The sequence below is a fragment of the Zeugodacus cucurbitae genome, chromosome 2, assembly GCF_028554725.1.
Source record: "Zeugodacus cucurbitae isolate PBARC_wt_2022May chromosome 2, idZeuCucr1.2, whole genome shotgun sequence".
NCBI lineage: Eukaryota > Metazoa > Arthropoda > Insecta > Diptera > Tephritidae > Zeugodacus > Zeugodacus cucurbitae.
The window spans coordinates 14,943,947-14,965,059 of record NC_071667.1 but is presented as its reverse complement, the minus strand read 5'-3'; the positions used below and the strand labels follow the sequence as shown (position 1 = coordinate 14,965,059).

General features: G+C 37.0%; 1 protein-coding gene across 2 annotated transcripts in view; it reads left to right on the top strand.

The window, feature by feature from the left end:
- The window catches only part of LOC105218642 (diacylglycerol kinase eta), a 129,114-nt gene extending 110,655 nt beyond the window's left edge, over positions 1-18,459 (top strand). Inside the window, exons 5-13 of one of the 2 annotated variants that reach the window (XM_054235876.1) lie at positions 6-921; positions 1,016-1,171; positions 1,399-1,836; positions 2,334-2,702; positions 2,775-3,059; positions 8,916-9,150; positions 9,219-9,591; positions 9,661-10,483; positions 10,749-18,459. In XM_054235876.1, coding sequence (XP_054091851.1) covers positions 6-921; positions 1,016-1,171; positions 1,399-1,836; positions 2,334-2,702; positions 2,775-3,059; positions 8,916-9,150; positions 9,219-9,591; positions 9,661-10,483; positions 10,749-11,057 — 3,904 coding nt within the window. In that variant the 3' untranslated portion in view covers positions 11,058-18,459. Of the gene's footprint in view, positions 1-5; positions 922-1,015; positions 1,172-1,398; positions 1,837-2,333; positions 3,060-8,915; positions 9,151-9,218; positions 9,592-9,660; positions 10,484-10,748 lie in introns of both variants that reach the window. The other variant, XM_054235875.1, reaches the window with a different exon arrangement.
- The last annotated feature ends 2,654 nt before the right edge of the window (positions 18,460-21,113 follow it).

Sequence of the window (21,113 nt, the reverse complement as noted above, 5' to 3'; positions counted from 1 at the left end):
TACAGTAATCCAAACATATCAATCGAGAAGGATGAGAAAGATCAATTTAATTCAAACGAGCGCCGCAATAGTCGTTCGTTGCAGTCTACCGAACGCGAGTCGTTACAATGTCGGGCTAACAGTGTTAAGCGTGCCATGTACAATGTTATCGAACACTCGGAACCAGGTCGTCCCAAACGTTATCAGCGTAAGCTATCTATAACGCCATTTGAAGCATTGAAACTACCTACCAATGCATCGGGTGAATCTACACCTTGCTCTTCACCAGTACCCATTATACCGCCAATAAATATAATATCTCCCACAATGGAAACCTCTCGTCTAACATGCATATCACCGTTACCAGATACAAGACGTGACTCCGTCGACGATAACTTTTTCAATTCCATCAGTATACCAGTACCACGTCAATTTGCTGATAGTCGTCGTAGTTCTGGCGTACCCGAAGTCATACAAGAGATTGAAGAAAACGGACCAGGCGGTCAAAGTGAGATTGTTTATCGTGTCGGCAGATTATCACTGAGTGGTGGCGCTAACATTGATGACTTCGGCAATCGTTTACCTATTGTTGATGACAATGATGTAAATTCACCGGCCGAACGTAAAATCGACTTTCTCAGTGTACCGATTTTAACAAACGATCAAATTGTAGATCCGCTTTCAGACTATCGCCCAATAGAGGTATTCGAACGCAATTATTACATGAGTCGTGAGTTGGATATGGAAAAGAAACGTAAAGAAGTGAATCATATAGATAATGAAGGCGACAAAGATAAACAAACATTATCTGAAAAGTCTAAGGAGTTACGTTTTGATGACGAAGTTTGTCAGTTGCAGGTACCCAACGTAGTGATTTCCCCTAAAGCCCCAAATGTATACTCAAGCGAAACCATAACAATCATTGATACAGATGTGGCCATTGTACGTACCGTACGATTAATGTTATATGGCAAAATATTTTACGTACTCACTGTAATCATTATGTAATTGAACTATTTGTTTTACTCAATTTAAGGAATTGTCATCATCGGATGAATTACCGGGTGGTGAGGCTAGCGATGTGCTGTCGGCTATCGGTGATGAGGAATGCAGCGTAGCCTCCGAGATATTTGACAAGCCACTTGAAAGTCAGGAACTCGATCGCCCTCTACAGTTAGGAGATATAATACAGGTAGGTTACAGATAGGAGTTTCCAAAGCTTAATTTTAGTAGATATATATCTTAAATATTTTTCTTCCAAAAGAATGGTTTTATTTTTAGTAGCACTCTTGAGCGATAAATTAAATATGAGAGATAATTAATATCTTATAAAACATAGACCCACAATGTTTTGTTATTTAAATCAAACAGAAAGAATTAAAAAGTTGTCCATAAATTATTGTTATGTTTGAACTACAGAGCCTTGATGCCAATTCCTTCACACACATCGACTCGCCAGAAACCAGTGATGAGACAGAAGTCGTGCCAGGCGAATCATTTATGGATGATATTAGCTCGGTACTAGGTCATGATATAGCAAATGCATTGCAGGACAACACCATAACCGACGACACACCAACGCTATGCTCGGATAATCAGCCGCCGCCATTAAAATCCATACGCAAGAAATCACTCAGCACAGGAGTACAGCGGAGCATACGGCGTAATTCATCCCCACCACGCCACGCTCAATTGGCACGCATGGACAGTGATGAGAATTCACAGCAGTTCGGTTTTGAGAACATCGTTTTTGAAATCGATAATCGCTGCGATGATCAGAAGATACGTGAGCCACCAAAGTATTGCAGTTTGGCACAGTTTGTCGAGGGTAATGACATCGCGCGACAGAGTTTCAAGGTGAGTTTGTTTTCAATATGATCCACAACATACTATAGGTATGTGTGTGTGGAACGTAAGAGATGGGGACGGCTTGTACTAGAAAGTTAGGTGCAACTGCACTTGTACGTTGTTGTTGTTGCTGTTGATGTTGACGGTGTATGTGTATAAATGCTAAACCCAAAACTTTGCTGCTTTTTCGTTCCTTTTTATTTGTTCTAATGCTGCCTATCATGCAACTACATATATATACTTATATATATATATATATATGAATGTGTATATATACTCGTGCTTTGTCCGCCACAACAAACCCAATACCCGAACCATATTCACTACAACTACATATACATACATATATGACGAATTGCTTGCATTTCTCCTGACAACGACTTGCTTCGAACGACAAACATCTCTCACCGATTATCCGACTATTTCATTCAAAACGTATGCGCACTCATTAAACGCCATTTCGTTTTTGGCCATACGTTTGGATAACAATTTTTAACTCCACAAAGCGTCCGAAAAAGCGTTCGTCCCTACGTAAACCTAAATCCGCCATACTTATCTCACAACAACAACTTTCCTTTGATGCCTCCACCACCACAACGACCACTACAACCGCCACAAACGCCTACGGCCAACAGACTGAAGATGAACTGACCACAAAAATGGCTATACAGATTAAGGTGTGCGACATCGAGACCTATGCACGTTTGGATAGTGATGACAACTTGGAACCGCCGTCTATTACGTATGCCCAAAATCAACCGAATATAATGACAATGCCTCCCAGCACATTGAACAACCAATCAACAATAGCAACAGCAACAACGCTGGGCTCAGCATTGAGCACATCACCGAAAAAATCCGGACACGGACAAGATGTAAAGCGCATTACTTTTGATGAGTCGTGTAAGAAAGAATCCTTTGATGATGTAAATCCAAACTATCCGCAGATAAGTGTAGTTGTGCGCCCACCAACCCCATTACGTGGAGACGCTATCAAGCCGGTGAATGCAGCGTCGGCAGCCAGTCTACTGTCGGCCCGTATGCTGCCAATGGAGTTGAGGCGACATTCAAGTCATGCAACAACCAGTCTAGCAGTGCGAGAGCATGCCGAGAAGGATCGTCGCCATTCGGGTTTCAATCCGAATTTGTTAAGTTTAGATCCGGAGCATGCGAAATTCTTGAGCTCTTCACCGGCAGCAAGTCGACGCATCAGCTGCGGCAGTCTCTTCAAGGTAAGTGCTGTAAGCAAATATTTTATTCTCTGCATATGACTACACACATAGAGAGAGGGAGAGAATGAGATAAAATGAGAGGAAACTGCAGGAGAAGTTTTGTGTTGAAGGTCAGTGCAGTAGTTAGCGAGCTTAATACTTATGTATTTTATATGAAATATATTATCGTTAAACTTATTTTGTTAGGCTTTGCTTAGGTTTATACACGATTTTACAAATGATTTCTCTTAATTTATATATATTTCATGAAAATCTTCGATTTCGAAAATCGTAAAAATACAAATTTTAGCAAAAAGAATTGGTACGTATTTCAAAATTTCTTATAATCGTTAAATTATACATACATACTCACATCTATGAAATATCATATGCTGTAAATTTTTCTGAAAACGCTGTTTTAGTCTAAAATGTTAAGTTTTCCCCATTTTAAATTAATCATACAAATATACACTAATTCTACTTTCATACATTTTTTTTATTCATATCCATACGTTATATATTACACTCATTAAAATCACTCCAAAATATACACAAATACTATCTCTTAATACTGCAACATATATACGAATATGTCAACCGCGTGTTGGTTTTAGAAGAAGCATTCGAAGAAATGTCTGTCTGAGCGCGCTTACGGACTGTTGGGTTTGCGTTTCTTCGTGGTCGCAGAACCGGATATACGTTTAGCCACATTGGCTCTCATTAGACCACTTATACCGTTGGTAAGCATTCCACACTTAACCTGCTAACGAATTTCCAATGACCAGCTTTATATACCCGTGAATCCAAATGCTTATGGAACCCTATTTGAAAGCGTGATTTGACTGTTTTCTGTGTCGGTTAATACTGTAAAAATTGTTATTCAATTTCCCAGATTTTACTGTGGAACCCCAGAAAACCAGAAGTAGATTTTTGTCGTTGAACGTGTTTTGGTAAGAGAGAGAGTATAGAGGTAGAAAAGCTATATATAAAGTCTCGGGTCTTAAACGTCATCTACGCCAAAAATAACATTAAAGCAATACCAATTCTTTAAAATTATATTGTTTAAATGCTAAGTCTCATCCCGCTTTTACTTTTATAGTAAATAAAGTCTAAGTTTTTATGAAATGAAATAATTTGCAAAGCATAAAAGCTTTTGAAAAAAGTACGTTCAAAAGAGAGAGAGGGGGATGGGGTCATATGTAGAAGTTCACGCAAGTGAGGAAAGTTTCTGATTGCCATTCACTTGGGAGTGGCCAGGAACGATTCTTTTGCATATGACTCAAGCAGCTCACGACTTCCGGTTTTAGACCAAGTATCCCCTGGGTAGCTAACAGACATCCGTTTGGAGGCGAGCTAAAGTGAGAAGGCGAAGCCCGCTTGTGCGGTTGTGCGTAGGGCTTGGGACCCACCACATAAAAAAATCTCCCCAATGAAAACAAACACCGAGCCTCGGATGAGAAACCCCCCTTTTGATGACGACCCCTGCAAACGTACTAAGGATCATGATTTGAGGGCATGCACCTGGAATGTCCGGACTCTTAATTGGGAAGGTGCCTCTGCCCAGCTGGTTGATGTCCTCATACAACTAAAGGCTGACATCACCGCCGTCCAAGAAGTGCGATGGACGGGACAAGGACGGAAGAAGGTGGGTCCTTGTGACATCTACTACAGCGGCCATATAAAGGAGCGCAAATTTGGTGTTGGATTTGTGGTGGGAGAGAGACTCCGTCGCCGAGTCCTGGCATTCACCCCGGTGGATGAACGTCTAGCCACAATCCGCATAAAAGCGAGGTTCTTCAACATATCGCTGATTTGCGCCCACGCCCCAACGGAAGAGAAGGACGATGTGACCAAAGACGCTTTCTATGAGCGCCTAGAACGCACCTATGAGCGCTGCCCCCGCCACGATGTCAAAATCGTGCTTGGCGATTTTAACGCCAGGGTGGGTAAAGAAGGTGTCTTTGGCACAACAGTCGGAAAATTCAGCCTCCATGACGAAACATCGCCAAACGGCCTGAGGCTGATCGACTTCGCTGGGGCCCGAAATATGGTTGTCTGTAGTACCAGATTCCAGCATAAAAAAATTCATCAAGCAACGTGGCTGTCCCCTGATCGAAACACGCGCAACCAAATCGATCACGTTGTGATAGACGGAAGACATGTCTCCAGTGTTTTAGACGTGCGTACGCTCCGAGGACCAAACATTGACTCGGACCATTATCTAGTAGCAGCAAAGATACGCACTCGCCTCTGTGCAGCAAAGAACGCCCGTCAACAAACACAAGGAAGGTTCGCCGTCGAAAAGCTGCAATCACAACCGACAGCCGAACGATTTTCTACTCGACTTGCACTCCTGCTCTCTGAGAGCACTCATCAGCATCTCGATATAAGGGAGCTGTGGAACGGCATCTCAAACTCATTGCATACCGCTGCAGCCGAAACAATTGGTCTACGGCAACGCCAAAAAACCAGTTGGTACGATGAGAATTGTCGTTCCGCAGTGGAGAGAAAACAGACTGCCTACCTCGCAACGTTGCGATCGACCACAACACGTTCGGGGTGGGATAGATATCGAGAACTGAAGAGGGAAGCGAGACGCATTTGCAGACGTAAAAAGAAAGAGGCCGAAATGCGTGAGTATGAAAAGCTTGAAAAGCTGGCCGACATGGGTAATGCTCGAAAATTTTATGAAAAGATGAGGCGATTAACAGAAGGTTTCAAGACCGGAGCATTATCATGTAGGGACCGAGAAGGTAATCTGGTAGCGGATGTCCAGAGCACACTGGGATTATGGAGGGAACACTTCTCCGACCTGCTCAATGGCAGTGAAAGTACAACACCAGGAGATGGCGAACCCGATTCCCCAATCGATGACGATGGAATAGATGTTCCATTACCCGACCATGAAGAAATTCGAATAGCAATTACCCGCTTGAAGAACAACAAAGCGGCGGGGGCCGATGGATTACCGGCCGAGCTATTCAAATACGGCGGCGAAGAACTGATAAGGTGCATGCATCAGCTTCTTTGTAGAATATGGTCGGAAGAAAGCATGCCTGACGATTGGAATCTTAGTGTGCTCTGCCCAATCCATAAGAAGGGAGACCCCACAATCTGCGCCAACTACCGTGGTATAAGTCTCCTCAATATCGCATATAAGGTTTTGTCGAGCGTATTGTGTGAAAGACTAAAGCCCACCGTCGACGAACTGATTGGACCTTATCAGTGTGGCTTTAGACCTGGAAAATCCACAATGGACCAGATATTCACCATGCGCCAAATCTTGGAAAAGACCCGAGAGAGAAGAATCGATACTCACCATCTTTTTATCGATTTTAAAGCTGCCTTCGATAGCACGAAAAGGAGCTGCCTTTATGCCGCGATGTCTGAATTTGGTATCCCTGCAAAACTAATACGGCTATGTAAGCTGACGTTGAGCAACACCAAAAGCTCCGTCAGGATCGGGAAGGACCTCTCCGAGCCGTTCGATACCAAACGAGGCTTCAGACAGGGTGACTCACTATCGTGCGACTTCTTCAATCTATTGCTGGAAAAAATAATACGAGCTGCAGAACTAAATAGAGAGGGTACAATCTTCTACAAGAGTGTACAGCTCCTGGCGTATGCCGATGATATTGATATCATCGGAAGCAACAACCGCGCCGTTTGTTCTGCGTTTTCCAGACTAGATAAAGAAGCGAAGCGTATGGGTCTGGTGGTGAATGAGGACAAGACGAAATATCTCCTGTCATCAAACAAACAGTCGGCGCACTCGCGTCTTGGCTCCCACGTCACTGTTGACAGTCATAACTTTGAAGTTGTAGATAATTTCGTTTATCTGGGAACCAGCATTAACAACACCAACAATGTCAGCCTTGAAATCCAACGCAGAATCACTCTTGCCAACAGGTGCTACTTTGGACTGAGTAGGCAATTGAAAAGTAAAGTCCTCTCTCGACGAACCAAAATCAAACTCTATAAGTCGCTCATTATTCCCGTCCTGATGTATGGCGCTGAAGCGTGGACGATGACAACATCCGATGAGACGACTCTTGGGGTTTTCGAGAGAAAGGTTTTGCGCAAGATTTTTGGTCCTCTAAACATTGGCAACGGCGAATACCGCAGGCGATGGAACGATGAGCTGTACGATTTATACGACGACATTGACATAGTTCAGCGAATAAAAAGACAGCGGCTACGCTGGCTAGGTCATGTTGTACGGATGGAAGAAAACACTCCAGCTCTGAAAGTATTCGATGCAGTACCCGCTGGAGGAAGCCGCGGAAGAGGACGACCTCCACTCCGGTGGAAAGACCAAGTGCAAAGTGACCTGGCTTCACTTGGTGTTTCCAATTGGCGCCAAAAAGCAAAAAGGAGGAATGAGTGGCGCGCTCTGGTGGATTCGGCTATAATCGCTTAAAGCGGTTCCTACGCCAAATATATATATAAGCATTCCACACTTAACCTGCTAACGAATTTCCAATGACCAGCTTTATATACCCGTGAATCCAAATGCTTATGGAACCCTATTTGAAAGCGTGATTTGACTGTTTTCTGTGTCGGTTAATACTGTAAAAATTGTTATTCAATTTCCCAGATTTTACTGTGGAACCCCAGAAAACCAGAAGTAGATTTTTGTCGTTGAACGTGTTTTGGTAAGAGAGAGAGTATAGAGGTAGAAAAGCTATATATAAAGTCTCGGGTCTTAAACGTCATCTACGCCAAAAATAACATTAAAGCAATACCAATTCTTTAAAATTATATTGTTTAAATGCTAAGTCTCATCCCGCTTTTACTTTTATAGTAAATAAAGTCTAAGTTTTTATGAAATGAAATAATTTGCAAAGCATAAAAGCTTTTGAAAAAAGTACGTTCAATTCCTCATACTCATCTTGGTTCGCATAAACGTATGATTGTAGTTGCTATAATGAGTTTTCAACATTTCCTCCAAGTTTGTTCATGCTGTAAGTGAAAGTGAGGTAGAACTTGATCAGTTAGGTCTTATGCCAGATTTTTTTAGAAACACAACAAACAGACGTTGTTGGTTAGTTTCGGTCCGCTATTGAAAGTTTTAATATGTGTTTTGAGAAACGCCATCTTGCCCTCCTGAATATTAGTTCGTATATTTTTGATGTCTTTATAATAAAGAAAAAAATCATTTACTTGAATTTTGATGCAGAGTTCTACAGAGTCTTTCTACGGTCATTATAGGTGCCGATAAAAGCACTTTCGACACTAATTACCGGTGTTTAGAACAAATTTTTTTGCGCGGAGTTTTGTTTAAGCCTGATTACATATGGAGCCAAAAAAAAAAGCTCTTGCAATCTTAGCTAGCATTTTTTTGGAAACAAAAAATATATATTTTTTCTTAATCAATTATATTCTGTATTGCCTTACAGTTGTTTCACTAATTTGCCACATGAGTTTGTAGTTGCTTTGTAAATTCGTTTCCTTAACCTTAAATTACAACCTAAGTGCTCTGTAAAACTGTCGTAAAAGTTATTGATATACTTATTTCACTGTTTCTTGTTTAGTCTACGTTCAACTTTCCTCGTTCGTTTGTGTTCCGAAATATTGTTCTTTCCGCTGCTACTCGTATTGTTTCTCTTTGTACATAACATGTATTTGTTTCCTTTTAAAATTTAAGTTCCACATTTCATTTACTTTTAGTTAGTACAACATAACTAAACTGTACACAATTTGTCCACTGTACCACACATGTCAAACCCTTGTATACATTTGACACTTACTGAACTTTCAAGCATTCTCCTTCACTTACTAGTAGTTAGTGCAATACTATCTGATACTTTTCACACTACTTAACGGCTGTATGCTTGTTGATGTCACTGAGTTTACATATCCATACTCTCTTTGCAGCCAAATGAGGCGCTACCAAATCTGCAGACACTTAAGGGCTCCAAGTCCAGCCTATTTATGGGCTCAGCATTATTTGGATTCGACCATTTCGGCGGTGGTGGAGGCGGCAGCAGTGGCGGTGATAAAGAACGTGACGATAAGGGCAAGAAAGATAAGGAGCGAGCAGTTGTCGCTGATGATGGCGCTAAGAAGATGCCGATTATCAATCCACTCGTACGCCTACCAAATTGGCCAAGTGAGTGCAACTATATGGAATTATATCTCAACATATACTAATTAAATGCTTACTCTTTTACCATATAGCGCTAGCCAACAGCACGGGTTTCATATCCAAGTGCTTGCTAGCCAATGCCGACACACTCTGCGCGGCTGTTAGTCCATTGATGGATCCCGATGAGACACTGTTAGCAGGCTATCATGAGAAATGTGTTATGAACAATTACTTCGGTATTGGTATTGATGCCAAGATTTCACTCGATTTTCACAACAAACGTGAAGAGCATCCCGAGAAGTGTCGCTCGCGTGCCAAAAACTATATGTGGTATGGGGTATTGGGATCGAAGCAGTTACTACAGAAAACATGCAAAAATTTAGAGCAACGAGTGCAGTTGGAGTGTGACGGGCAGCGTATACCGCTGCCATCACTCCAGGGCATTGTCATTTTGAATATACCGAGGTAAGTCACAATCCTATAACAACATATTTACGGACAATTTGAGCGCAAAATTTTAAATTTACACTACAGCTTCATGGGCGGCACGAATTTCTGGGGCTCCAGCAAGAAGGACGATATCTTTCTCTCACCCAGCTTTGACGATCGCATACTCGAAGTGGTCGCCGTCTTTGGTTCGGTGCAAATGGCCGCTTCGCGTCTCATAAATCTACAACATCATCGCATCGCACAATGTCAAAGTGTACAGATAAATATTTTGGGTGATGAGGAGATACCCATACAGGTTGATGGCGAAGCTTGGTTACAACCACCTGGCATGATACGTATACTACATAAGAATCGTGTGCAAATGCTTTGTCGCAATCGTCATTTGGAAATTTCGCTGAAATCTTGGCAAGAGAAGCAACGCCAGCATAGCATTTCCATACAACGCGAACAATCATCGACGGCTTCGGAGCATGCTATGTCTACGGATGAAGTGCTGTCCGAACGTGAATGTTATGTACTCTTGAACTTTATTGAGGCTGTCAGTTCGTTGGTGAAATGGGTGAAATTCCTTATAATTTCACATCCATCACTGCAACATGATTTATATGCTGTGGCTTGTCGCGCCGCTGAAGTACTCGAGTCTATACATCCAGACGGCAAACTACTTGAGGGTCCTACACTACGCACCAAACTTGTGGAAGTTATTGAATCTTCGCGTCAATTGTACGAAGATTCATGCAATCTATTACGCGATCGTGCGCATAGCTTAATTTTGAGAGAGGACCTCGAGTCTAAATTGAGTGCTGCATTGGCCAATATTGAAATGGAGCTGAAGAAATGTTCGGTGCAGAAGAGTTTTGATGGCAAATTGCGTGCCTACTTCAATGCTTTGGCACCAAATGAAGAGGTAGGTCCATTTACTTCGATTCGTTTTCTTTTGCCAAATCTAAAGAAAAATATTCTATTAAGGTATTTGGTTAAAATTAAGCAGGCATAATTAAAATTGAAAATTTTTGACAGCTATGAAATATTTCCGAAGGGAAGGAAATGAAATTGTTTAAGTTTAGGTCCAAAGGTGTTAAGTATAAATCTCGTATGGATTACATCAAAAATTTTGGAAAGTTATTATATTTATGAGATAAAAATTAACTCTCTTTAATCTGCACTTTCAGGGTGATGGACGTCGCAAATCACGTCATTTCTGGGTGCGTCTACGTTCTGGTTCCACTGTGGGTCAAACGCTGCTGAAACCGCCGCTAACAACAAATCGCGAAGCAGCCAACAATTGGAGTGTCGACGAGGTAGTCACATGGCTGGAGACAATGCAGCTTTCAGAATATGTGGAGAGCTTCATGAAGAACGATATACGCGGCAGAGAGCTGCTAACGCTGGGCAGAAGAGATCTCAAGGATTTGGGTGTCGTCAAGGTGGGACATGTCAAACGCATATTGCAAGCGATCAAGGATATGAATGATAATTAAGAAGCGAGTTAAGTAAAAAAAAAAAAAAATAAAAATATATGTACTAATTTGAAATTAAACAAAGATGATCAGGCTAAAAGCATATGTAAATGTGAACTTTTTAGTGAAGAGCAAAAATGCATAAAACAATCAATTAATAATTAGATAAATTTAATATAAGAAGAAATGAGATGTTGAAAACTGTTAATAAGTTACTAATACTTATAATAATGTTCGTGTTTTTTTTTTCCAAGACCCTGAACAAGTTTGAAAAACACACAAATGTTTTACTTAAATAAACAAATAATAAAATTTTAATTTAAATACCAAAAATGTTGCTTAAAAGCATTTAAACGAAGTAGTCTAATGCATTTTTAAGCAACCCACTGGCAAAATCATCTTTAAACACATTTATTTGCTATTGATGTAAAGAGAATTGTGCAAATAATTGTTAAATGTACACCATAAGAAACAAAAACAATTAAATATAAAAACAAAAAATGTATTTTACACTTATTAATGCGTTTGTGTAAAAGTAAAACTTATTTACTACAATTACTATAAACGAATTTAAATGTAGTTACAACATGTATTTTTGGTCTAAGTAATTTTTTAGGTAAAATTATAATGAAAGATTTGTAAGAAAAGTTTAGAGAAAAACAATTTAAATTCATACAAAAACTGAAAATACCAAATATTTATTTACGCTTTTAAGATTTAGGTAGACAAAATTACAACTTCGAAATTTATCAAAGAAGCGAATCTACGATCAAAATTAAAACATAAAAAAATGTAATTCTAAATTTAACAAGCAATTTAAAGTTTAACTATCGTTAATATTTAACACTAATATCATTCTATAATTATGACTACTGCATACTGTTAAATGTATATACGTATACGTATTCCTATGTATTGTGTTAAGCAGTATAGTCATGTTTAGCCTAATAAGTATAGGTTTTATAATTTTGTATTCCATGTCGTTCTAGATGTTTAATACGATTATTATCAGTAAATTTCAAATGAATTGTTTAAGGTAAAAGCATTGAAGTCAGTTCTACTTGCTAATTTTTCTACATCCGTTATTTGTTTTTAACTAAAATCCAAATACTTAATACCAGTAAAACGCATTAAATTAGGAAATGAAATATAATAAAATATTATCTCTTCAGTTTTTATATTTTAGGTAGGTGAGACTTTCTTCATATCCTTTGAAGAGACACAGAAAGGGTTAGAGTTGACTATCAAATACACTAGTTTTCTAAGGTTTTGAATTTATGATTTTAGATATAGAATTTAGATTTAGAGATAGACAGAGAGAGAGAAAATACCATTAATTTTTTTTGTGTTTACGTTGACGAAAGTCTACACTTTGAAGAACATTTACATTGTCTATAACCTCAATATGGGGGTCATATGTAGAAGTTCACGCAAAATAGGAAAGTTTCTGATTGCCATTCACTTGGAAGTGGCCAGGAACGATTCCTTTGCATATGACTCAAGCAGCTCACGACTTCCGGTTTTACACCAAGTATCCCCTGGGTAGCTAACAGACATCCGTTTGGACGCGAGCTAAAGTGAGAAGGCGAAGCCCGCTTATGCGGTTGTGCGTAGGGTTTGGGACCCACCACATAAAAAAACCTCCCTAATAAAAAAACAAACAGAGCCTCGGAAGAAAACCCCCACTTTTGATGGCGACCACTGCAAACGTTTTAAGGATCACGATTTGAGGGCATGCACCTGGAATGTCCGGACCCTTAATAGGGAAGGTGCCTCTGCCCAGCTGGTTGATGTCCTCATACAACTAAAGGCTGACATCACCGCAATCCAAGAAACGCGATGGACGGGACAAGGACGGAAGAAGGTGGGTCCTTGTGACATCTACTACAGCGGCCATATAAAGGAGCGCAAATTTGGTGTTGGATTTGTGGTTGGAGAGAGACTCCGTCGCCGAGTCCTGTCATTCATCCCGGTAGATGAACGTCTTGCCACAATCCGCAACAAAGCGAGGTTCTTCAACATATCCCTGATTTGAGACCACGCCCCAACGGAGGAGGAGGACGATGTGACCAAAGATGCTTTCTATGAGCGCTGCCCCCGCCACAATGTCAAAATCGTGCTTGGCGATTTTAAAACCAGGGTGGGTAAAGAAGGTGTCTTTGGCACAATAATCGGAAAATTCAGCCTCCAGGACGAAACATCACCAAACGGCCTGAGGCTGATCGACTTCGCTGGGGCCCGAAATATGATCGTCTGTAGTACCAGATTCCAGCACAAGAAAATTCATCAAGCAACATGCCTCTGCCCTGATAGAAACATATAAATATATATATATTAGAGTGGGTCAATTTTTTTCTTGACAAAGCGGTTATCAAAATCGTAAACTACGATGAATTCTAAGAAAATTTGCCCAAGAAACCATGGGTCTAAAATGAAAATCGAGCTTCCGGTTTTTAACAAAAAACTTTCGAATATTGTATTTTGTAAAAAAAAATCCAATTCCTATTCCACTGTCGATTGTTTGCTTGTTTTGTAGATATCGAAGCTAATTTGCTCAAATTTGGTATGTGATGTTGTATTTAAGCAATTCGACAGTACAGAAATTTTTATAGGGGGCGTGGCACCGCCCACTTATGAGTTCATATGTATATCTCTGGAACCACCTCACCGATTTTTTTCAAATTCTGTATACGTATTACATTATGCCTATGTAAGCGATATTTGAAAAATTATCAAAAGCGGACAAAAACCACTCCACGTTGTTCAAAATAACTCATATTTTGCACATTCAGAAAATGTTCTACTAACAATGCTTTTTGATGCCAGAAAGGAAATGCGCCAGAGGGCTATAAAAAAAATTTTGTACTATCGTGAAAAACTTTACGACCCAACAAAATTAAGAGCTTACAAAAAACCAACTATAAATTTTGACTGCACTGATTATGTTGAGATGATAAACTTAGATAACAATAGCATTTTGTCGGAGCCGCCCTTCACTGCAAACATACCCTATGACCATTTGCTCGAATGCATAGAATTTGACAATCCTCCACTTCCGGATCCACAAATTCCTCCACATATTCAAGGAACCGAGCGCTTTGTGCAACTGCTGGCTAGCGTTTCCCGTCGAACTATAGAAAAAAATCGTGATAGTGCTATGGCAGTCACGGTTGCAAGTCGAAACGCAACATCTAGGATGGACAGCAAACAAGACCTTAAAACTAATTAATTGTGAACTTTAGAAGTATATTATATTTTGTTTGGCCCTTAACAGTTAAGTTTTTGCTTTATATATAGATATGAAATGAAATTGTTAACTGCAATACGATTTCGCGGAAGATTAAAGCTATTAAAGTTTGAAATTTTATTTATTATTATTTTAATTTTTATGGGTGGATAGGCAACATATAAAAAAACAAAATGAAAAGTTTCTCGTTAAAAACCGGAAGCTCCATTTTGATTTTAGACCCATAGTTTCTTGGGCAAATTTTCTTAGAATTCATCGTAGTTTACGATTTTGATAACCGCTTGGTGCATTTTTTTTGCTCCATACAAATTGACCCACCCTAATATATATATATATATATATATATATATATATATATAATCTTAACAAACATTGGTATTCTACAGAATTTCGGTTGCCACTACGACTTATTCGATTGCATGTAGTTTAAAAATAAATGTAGCTGCATATTCAAGCACTTACATTAACGCAAATCTATCTTCAAATAATCTTAGTGTATACATGTATACCCGTGTGTATATATGTTAATTATTAGTAAGTCTTTAAAACAAAAATTAAAATTATTGAGAACTTTTATTAAAAAAAAAGAATAAAACATTTTTGAAATTTTTCCTCGTATGTCTCCTATTGGGGAAGATTTTGAAAATGCCTTAAGAGTAACCATAAATGGAAAATAATTCAAATAATTTAGAGATAAAATATTAATAATTAGTTATAACTGTAAACAAACCTTTTGAGTGTGTCTTAATTTTTCGCAAAGAAAAAAGAATGAGCCCAGATATACTCAAGATGTTTTGGGAATAAACACAAAAATTGATGACATAAAAAAATTTAATATTTAATTATTTAAAGCCCAATAATTAGTAATTTTGTAGAAATTTAAGCTTATATTTTTCTTGTAATCGTGGTTAATATTTTACATTACTTGTGCAACAATTAATTGAAATTAAACTAACTAACTATTTTGATTATTACTTAAATCAACGAGTGAAATTTGGCTTTTATAACATTTGGTTGAGTTGGGAAACTCAAAAGCATTTTTCAAATAATCATTTTATAAAATGTCTTATTTTAGGTGTATTCATTACTTATATCATTACATTTAATATGTATGCATTACTTGCCATTTAACACTTTGCTGTTTACATAAAAAAAACAGAAACACAAGACGTGGATATTCAAACGGTTTACGCTTAAAACGAGGATGTTTTAATAACATTTTATTAAAAATATTTAGGCAAAATTTGTATCAACACGTAAGCTCACTAAATTTAAGCATAAAAGTAAACAATACAATCTAAAAAATATTAGTTTTTAATAAATAATTTTACAATTCGTTTAATTGTATCAAACAATAAATCAAAAATAAAATAAATACATGTTTAAATAATAAATAAATAAAAATAAATAATAATATATGAAACTCTAAAAAATATACAAATATAATTAATAAAAATTAATAAACGTTTTCCCATTAAATATATGTACTTAAGTACAGAGAAGTTAAGAGACAATTTTAGAAAGTATAATATTTGTGAGCGTAAATTATCACTATACTTTTTTAAATAGTTAAAATTCCTGTGAATTGTAAAAATATTGCAAAAAGATGGCGATTAGTCAGAAGCTATTAAGAAAGGAAATATTCAGTAGAAGCATGACAAGGTTACGTAAGATTAAAGACATGCGAAGCATTGCACTGAATTTGTGATTATAAATTCAACAGAGATTTTTCAATACATTTTCAGCAAACTAAAGTAAGAAATATCATTGCGTTTTATACAAATATATACGAAGAACCATATTTTTGTGTTTTGTTTTAAATAATATTCACATTTTCTGAAACAATTTCGACTTTATTAAATGTATAGCTTTACTTCAAAACAAATATTTAAAAAATCATTAAAAAAAAAAATAAAAAATATTATAATAGCTTTAAATTTTTTAAATAATTTTTTCTCATATTAATGGATTGTCACTTCTATTAGTTATACATTTAATACCGTATTTTCATAAAAATTTCCACAAATTCTTGCTTACTTTAACCTAAAAATGCATAAAATCACATATCAAATAACAAAGTAATTGATTTTGCAAGAATATAATATTTCAAGCGTTATTGAGAATTTCGTTTCTTCAACATCTAGTAATAAATGATCTATCTATATATAAAATTATATTTTATATAACTACTACACTTATTATGACGAATACTATACTTACAATTCCACTTAAATCTTGTGTTCGATAAACCGAAAGTATTTGTTAAACCTTTAAAGACTGCTAAATTCAGAAAAATCTGTGATATTTTTGCAGTCTCTATTTTTAATTACACAAATAATTACACGAAATATAAAGCACACATTAACGAAGGAAGTAATGAGGATTTAATAAAAGAGTTAAAAGCGAAATTAAGCAGAGCGATAGTGTAAAAGTTTTGTTTGATAAACAGTGTTGCTTAAATAATAGCAGAAGAAACGCTAATAACTAATATATTTAATAAAGCGAAAATTTACAAAACTGCAATTTATTGCAGTAAAAAACATTGCTACCTACATATATATATATATATATGTGCATATGTATGTTGTCACAATGTATGCTATTACAAATGTGTCTCTCAAAATGTGCTCATATGTTTTTTAATTTCATAAAGAGACACTTACAGAAAACTATTACTCGTTAAGGCACGATTTTGAACCCTAACATAAATTATTTACTTTTCAAAAATAAAACGAAATTTTTTTGAAGTACAATCAAATATAAAGCATAAAAATTAGTTATTAAGTACATGAAGGTGAAATATATGTATACTCGTATAATAAAAAGAAACAATTAAACACAAAATCATTAAAGACTACATCTGAACTCTTACTCGCATCAAGGCTGGGGAGCAAGGAGCTATGTAACAGTATGAAAACGCTATACGCTTACTACAAATGTATCTATTCAAAATATATGGTAGATACATTTGAACTGTCAGTTACTGTAGACTTAACTATGTGCAAGCATGTAGGGAACTATGCTGTAATTAATGAAATTGATACAATCTGATTGCAATTTAGATAAGCTAATCTAAAAAATACCTAGTTATGTGGTTTGGATAACGGAATGTATGGATTTTCGCAAAAGCATACACACACATTCAACTATAACTAAAATTCATATACACGTACATTTTGAATATATACAGAGTCGTGTAACTTTTCCAGTTACAAATATGTATGTATATTTGCAATCTAAGTGTCTGTTAATTAAATAAACGTGAATTAAAATAATTTTTTAGCAAAGATAACGCAAAGATAACGCAAAGCATAATTAAAGAAAAAAGAAAAGTTTAAATTGCAAAAAATAAATTTTAATATGAATGTAGGTATATAATTATACCATTAAACTAAGTACAGATATACCTATATTTGCATGATCACATGTTTATATGAATGTATTAATAAATATATATATACGTGTGTATGCACCAGCAAAAAAAGTTTGTATAGCATAGAAAATAATTTTGTAAATGTACTATATACAATCTATGCAGCAAAAGAAATCCACTAGTAACCTTACATATATATATGTTATATGTAACTTTCTCTTGTGATTTATTAATTTTCTTTAACAAAACCGGCAACCTTAAATAGCAAAAATATAAATGTTAGAACACAGAAATATATACTCTTTCAACCACAACAATAGTTGCACCCACAACCAATGCTTGAAATATTCAGAAGCAACACGACAACAACACTAACAATTTGAAACCTAAACAAATAGTGAAACACAAGACTTACGAACTGCTTCAATACTTGTGAAAGTAGCACGGCTGTTCTTTCATTTCAACTACTTTCATTTATTCTAAAGTTTGAAATTCGACATTTAAAATTCACTTTCGAAAACACAGTTCTTATATGAAACCTAGCAGTGGCTTGATAAATTACTGAAAAGGTATGACTTTTATATTTTACTCTAACGTATATGTATTTTATCATTCAATTGCACTAGTTTTCCTGTTGAAGAATATTTACAACCAAATTCGCGCAATTACACAAACATCAGATTCACTGTTATTGTACTGTAAGCAGCCAATAGGCATGCCAGAGAAGCCGCTGTTAAATAAAGTTGTTGCCGCTGAAGTAAACTGAAATACGATTGTTGAAGTAAATGAGAAGAAAAGAATATCTTTTATATTCTCGCAATATGTTGCACAGCGTGTGATAGGTTTGTTCAGATGACGGTTGATTGTAAGTCCTGAAACTAAACGAGTTAGTTATAGAGTTATATACCAAAGAGATCAGGTTAACTAGTAGAGTTGCAAATCGTATGTCTGTCCATCCGTATAAGCGATAACATGAGATAAGTTACTGAAACTACTTGTACTAAACCAAATCAAACCAAACTGAATAGAGTTTTTTGTATATATAAAGGGTTGCACTTAGATTTTTATTAAAAATGAAAAATGAACGAGGAGGTGTTCACTTCGATTTCAATGAAATTTGGTACATAATATTTTCTTGATATTCTAAAGAAATTCAGAGGAAGTATTTTTCTTCTAATCAAAAAATGTGCCAAAAATTTGTGAAATCGGTTCCTAGCTTTCATATACCTAATATTTGGGTTTTCAAAAATTGGGTGGGTTTTTTGGCTTATATCTGAGATATCTTAGCAAAATTAAGTGATCATATAGTCTTGATCATAATGTAGCTTGGTGTTTAAGATGAATGAAATAGATACAAACATTACTCCGGCACTCAGATACTATATATAATAATTATCGTTATTCTAGTGGACTGCATGCCAAATATACGAAATGTGTCGAAATGTGTATTATCTTAATAATATTAAATAAATAAATTGCGAGAGTATAAAATGTGCATTAATTTCTTGTTGAATTTATATATTGGATTTATAACATTATGCAAATGAAGCGGGCGAGTGGTAAACACTGGGGAATAACACTTAACAGCAAACTACAACAGCATCTATGTTAAGCTACACATATCTAACATAACTATTAATGTTGAGAAAAACGAAAGAGATATACACAATACTTACACAGAAATGTTCAATCCACCATAATCAACTACTATTTTAATGTGTTACTGGACAAACAATAGTCATTTTCAATAAAGTTTAATTCTCAACTGCAGAAAATTTCGTTTTATTCAAAGCAAATCATACATTTCAAAAGTTAATTAATGTATTTATATAATATATTATATATGTATATATTCGACGGCAACTTCATAATACCTCCCTCGTAGAAGACCCCCTCCTTATTTGCGAAGAGCTCGGACAGTCACTTTTCACAAGCCTCTTTTGAGTTTAACTTTACACCACCAAGGGCGTTCGCCATGGACAGGAACAAGTGGTAATCACTTGGCGCTATGTCCGGGCTATATGGTGGAAGCGAGAAAACCTCCCATCCGAACTCCCGTAGCTTCTGACGAGTCATCAACGAAATATGTGGTCTGACGTTGTCCTGCTGGAACACTACACCCTTCCTGTTGGCCCATTTTGGACGCTTCTGGTCGATCGCCTGCTTCAAGCGGTCCAGTTGTTCACAGTAGATGATAGAATTAAGCGTCTGGCCGTATGGGAGCAGCTCATAGTGGATAATACCATTACAATCCCACCAAACACACAGCAAATCCTTCCTGGTCGTCAATCCAGGCTTGGCCACTGTTTGAAACGATTCACCGGCCTTCGATCACGACCGTTTTCGTTTGGTATTGTCGTATGTAATCCATTTTTCGTCGCCAGTCACCATACGCTTCAAAAATGGGTCGAGTTCGTTCCGTTTCAGCAGCATATCGCAGGCGTTGATTCGGCACCCAAACATCAAGCTTTTTGTGTATCCAGCCATCTGCAGATGGTTTAAAATGGTTTGGTGACTAACTCCCATCTCCCGGGCGATGTCACGAGATGCCACATGCCAATCTAACTCGATGTTTTCCATGATTTGATCGGTATTCGTTGTCACAGGTCTTCTGCCGGCTGTCTTATCCATGGTGTCGTTTTCACCCGCTCTGAATCGCCGAAACCATTCCTCCGTAGTTCGAAGTGATAGAGTGCCATCCCCCAAAACATCAATAATCTCACGGAACGTTTCTCTAGCGGATTTGCCTTTAACGAAGGAAAACTTTGAAATAGCGCGAATTTCGGCGTTAGTGAACTCCATGTTTATACGTCTATAACTGTTGAACGCAATATCCAAACTAATCGTGCATAGCGTCGTTTTGTAGTTTAAGTCAAGACGTTTCAACAACGCTTTATACATAGCCGCGAAATTCAAAAGACAGAAAGGCGGAGAAGGCGGGAGATATTGACAGCCTTATTCATAGTAGGCTTTGCATCCATCTCCACCAAAAACTCCGGATACGCGGCCTTTTCCCTGTTCTCAAACCTCAAAAGAGGTAAGAAAATTGGCAACAATGTAGTGGTAATCACCGAAATTGAAACCAAGCAATAAACATTAGAAGATCGCTATAATCTATATAGAGTCCTCGAAGTTAACTACTACGTTGGCGCTTGTGATAGTAAGTAAAACTAGCTTAAGTCGAGTTAAAAGAAGCATAAGGTACAGCCATTGAAAATCTTAAACGTATATGATCTGTTATATACTATGTATATTATATTTAGCAATGAAAAGGTAAAAGTTTACAACCAATTGACTAAATTTCAATTAGAAGCCTGATATATGTATTTCACAATCTGATATGGCTCTATGAAATTTTGTAAAGTGAGCAGAACAAAGCAACTTCGAAGACGACAATCCTTGAAGAAAGACATATAAAGCCATGAGCTAAAAAAATTGTGTATGTATATTAAAAAAA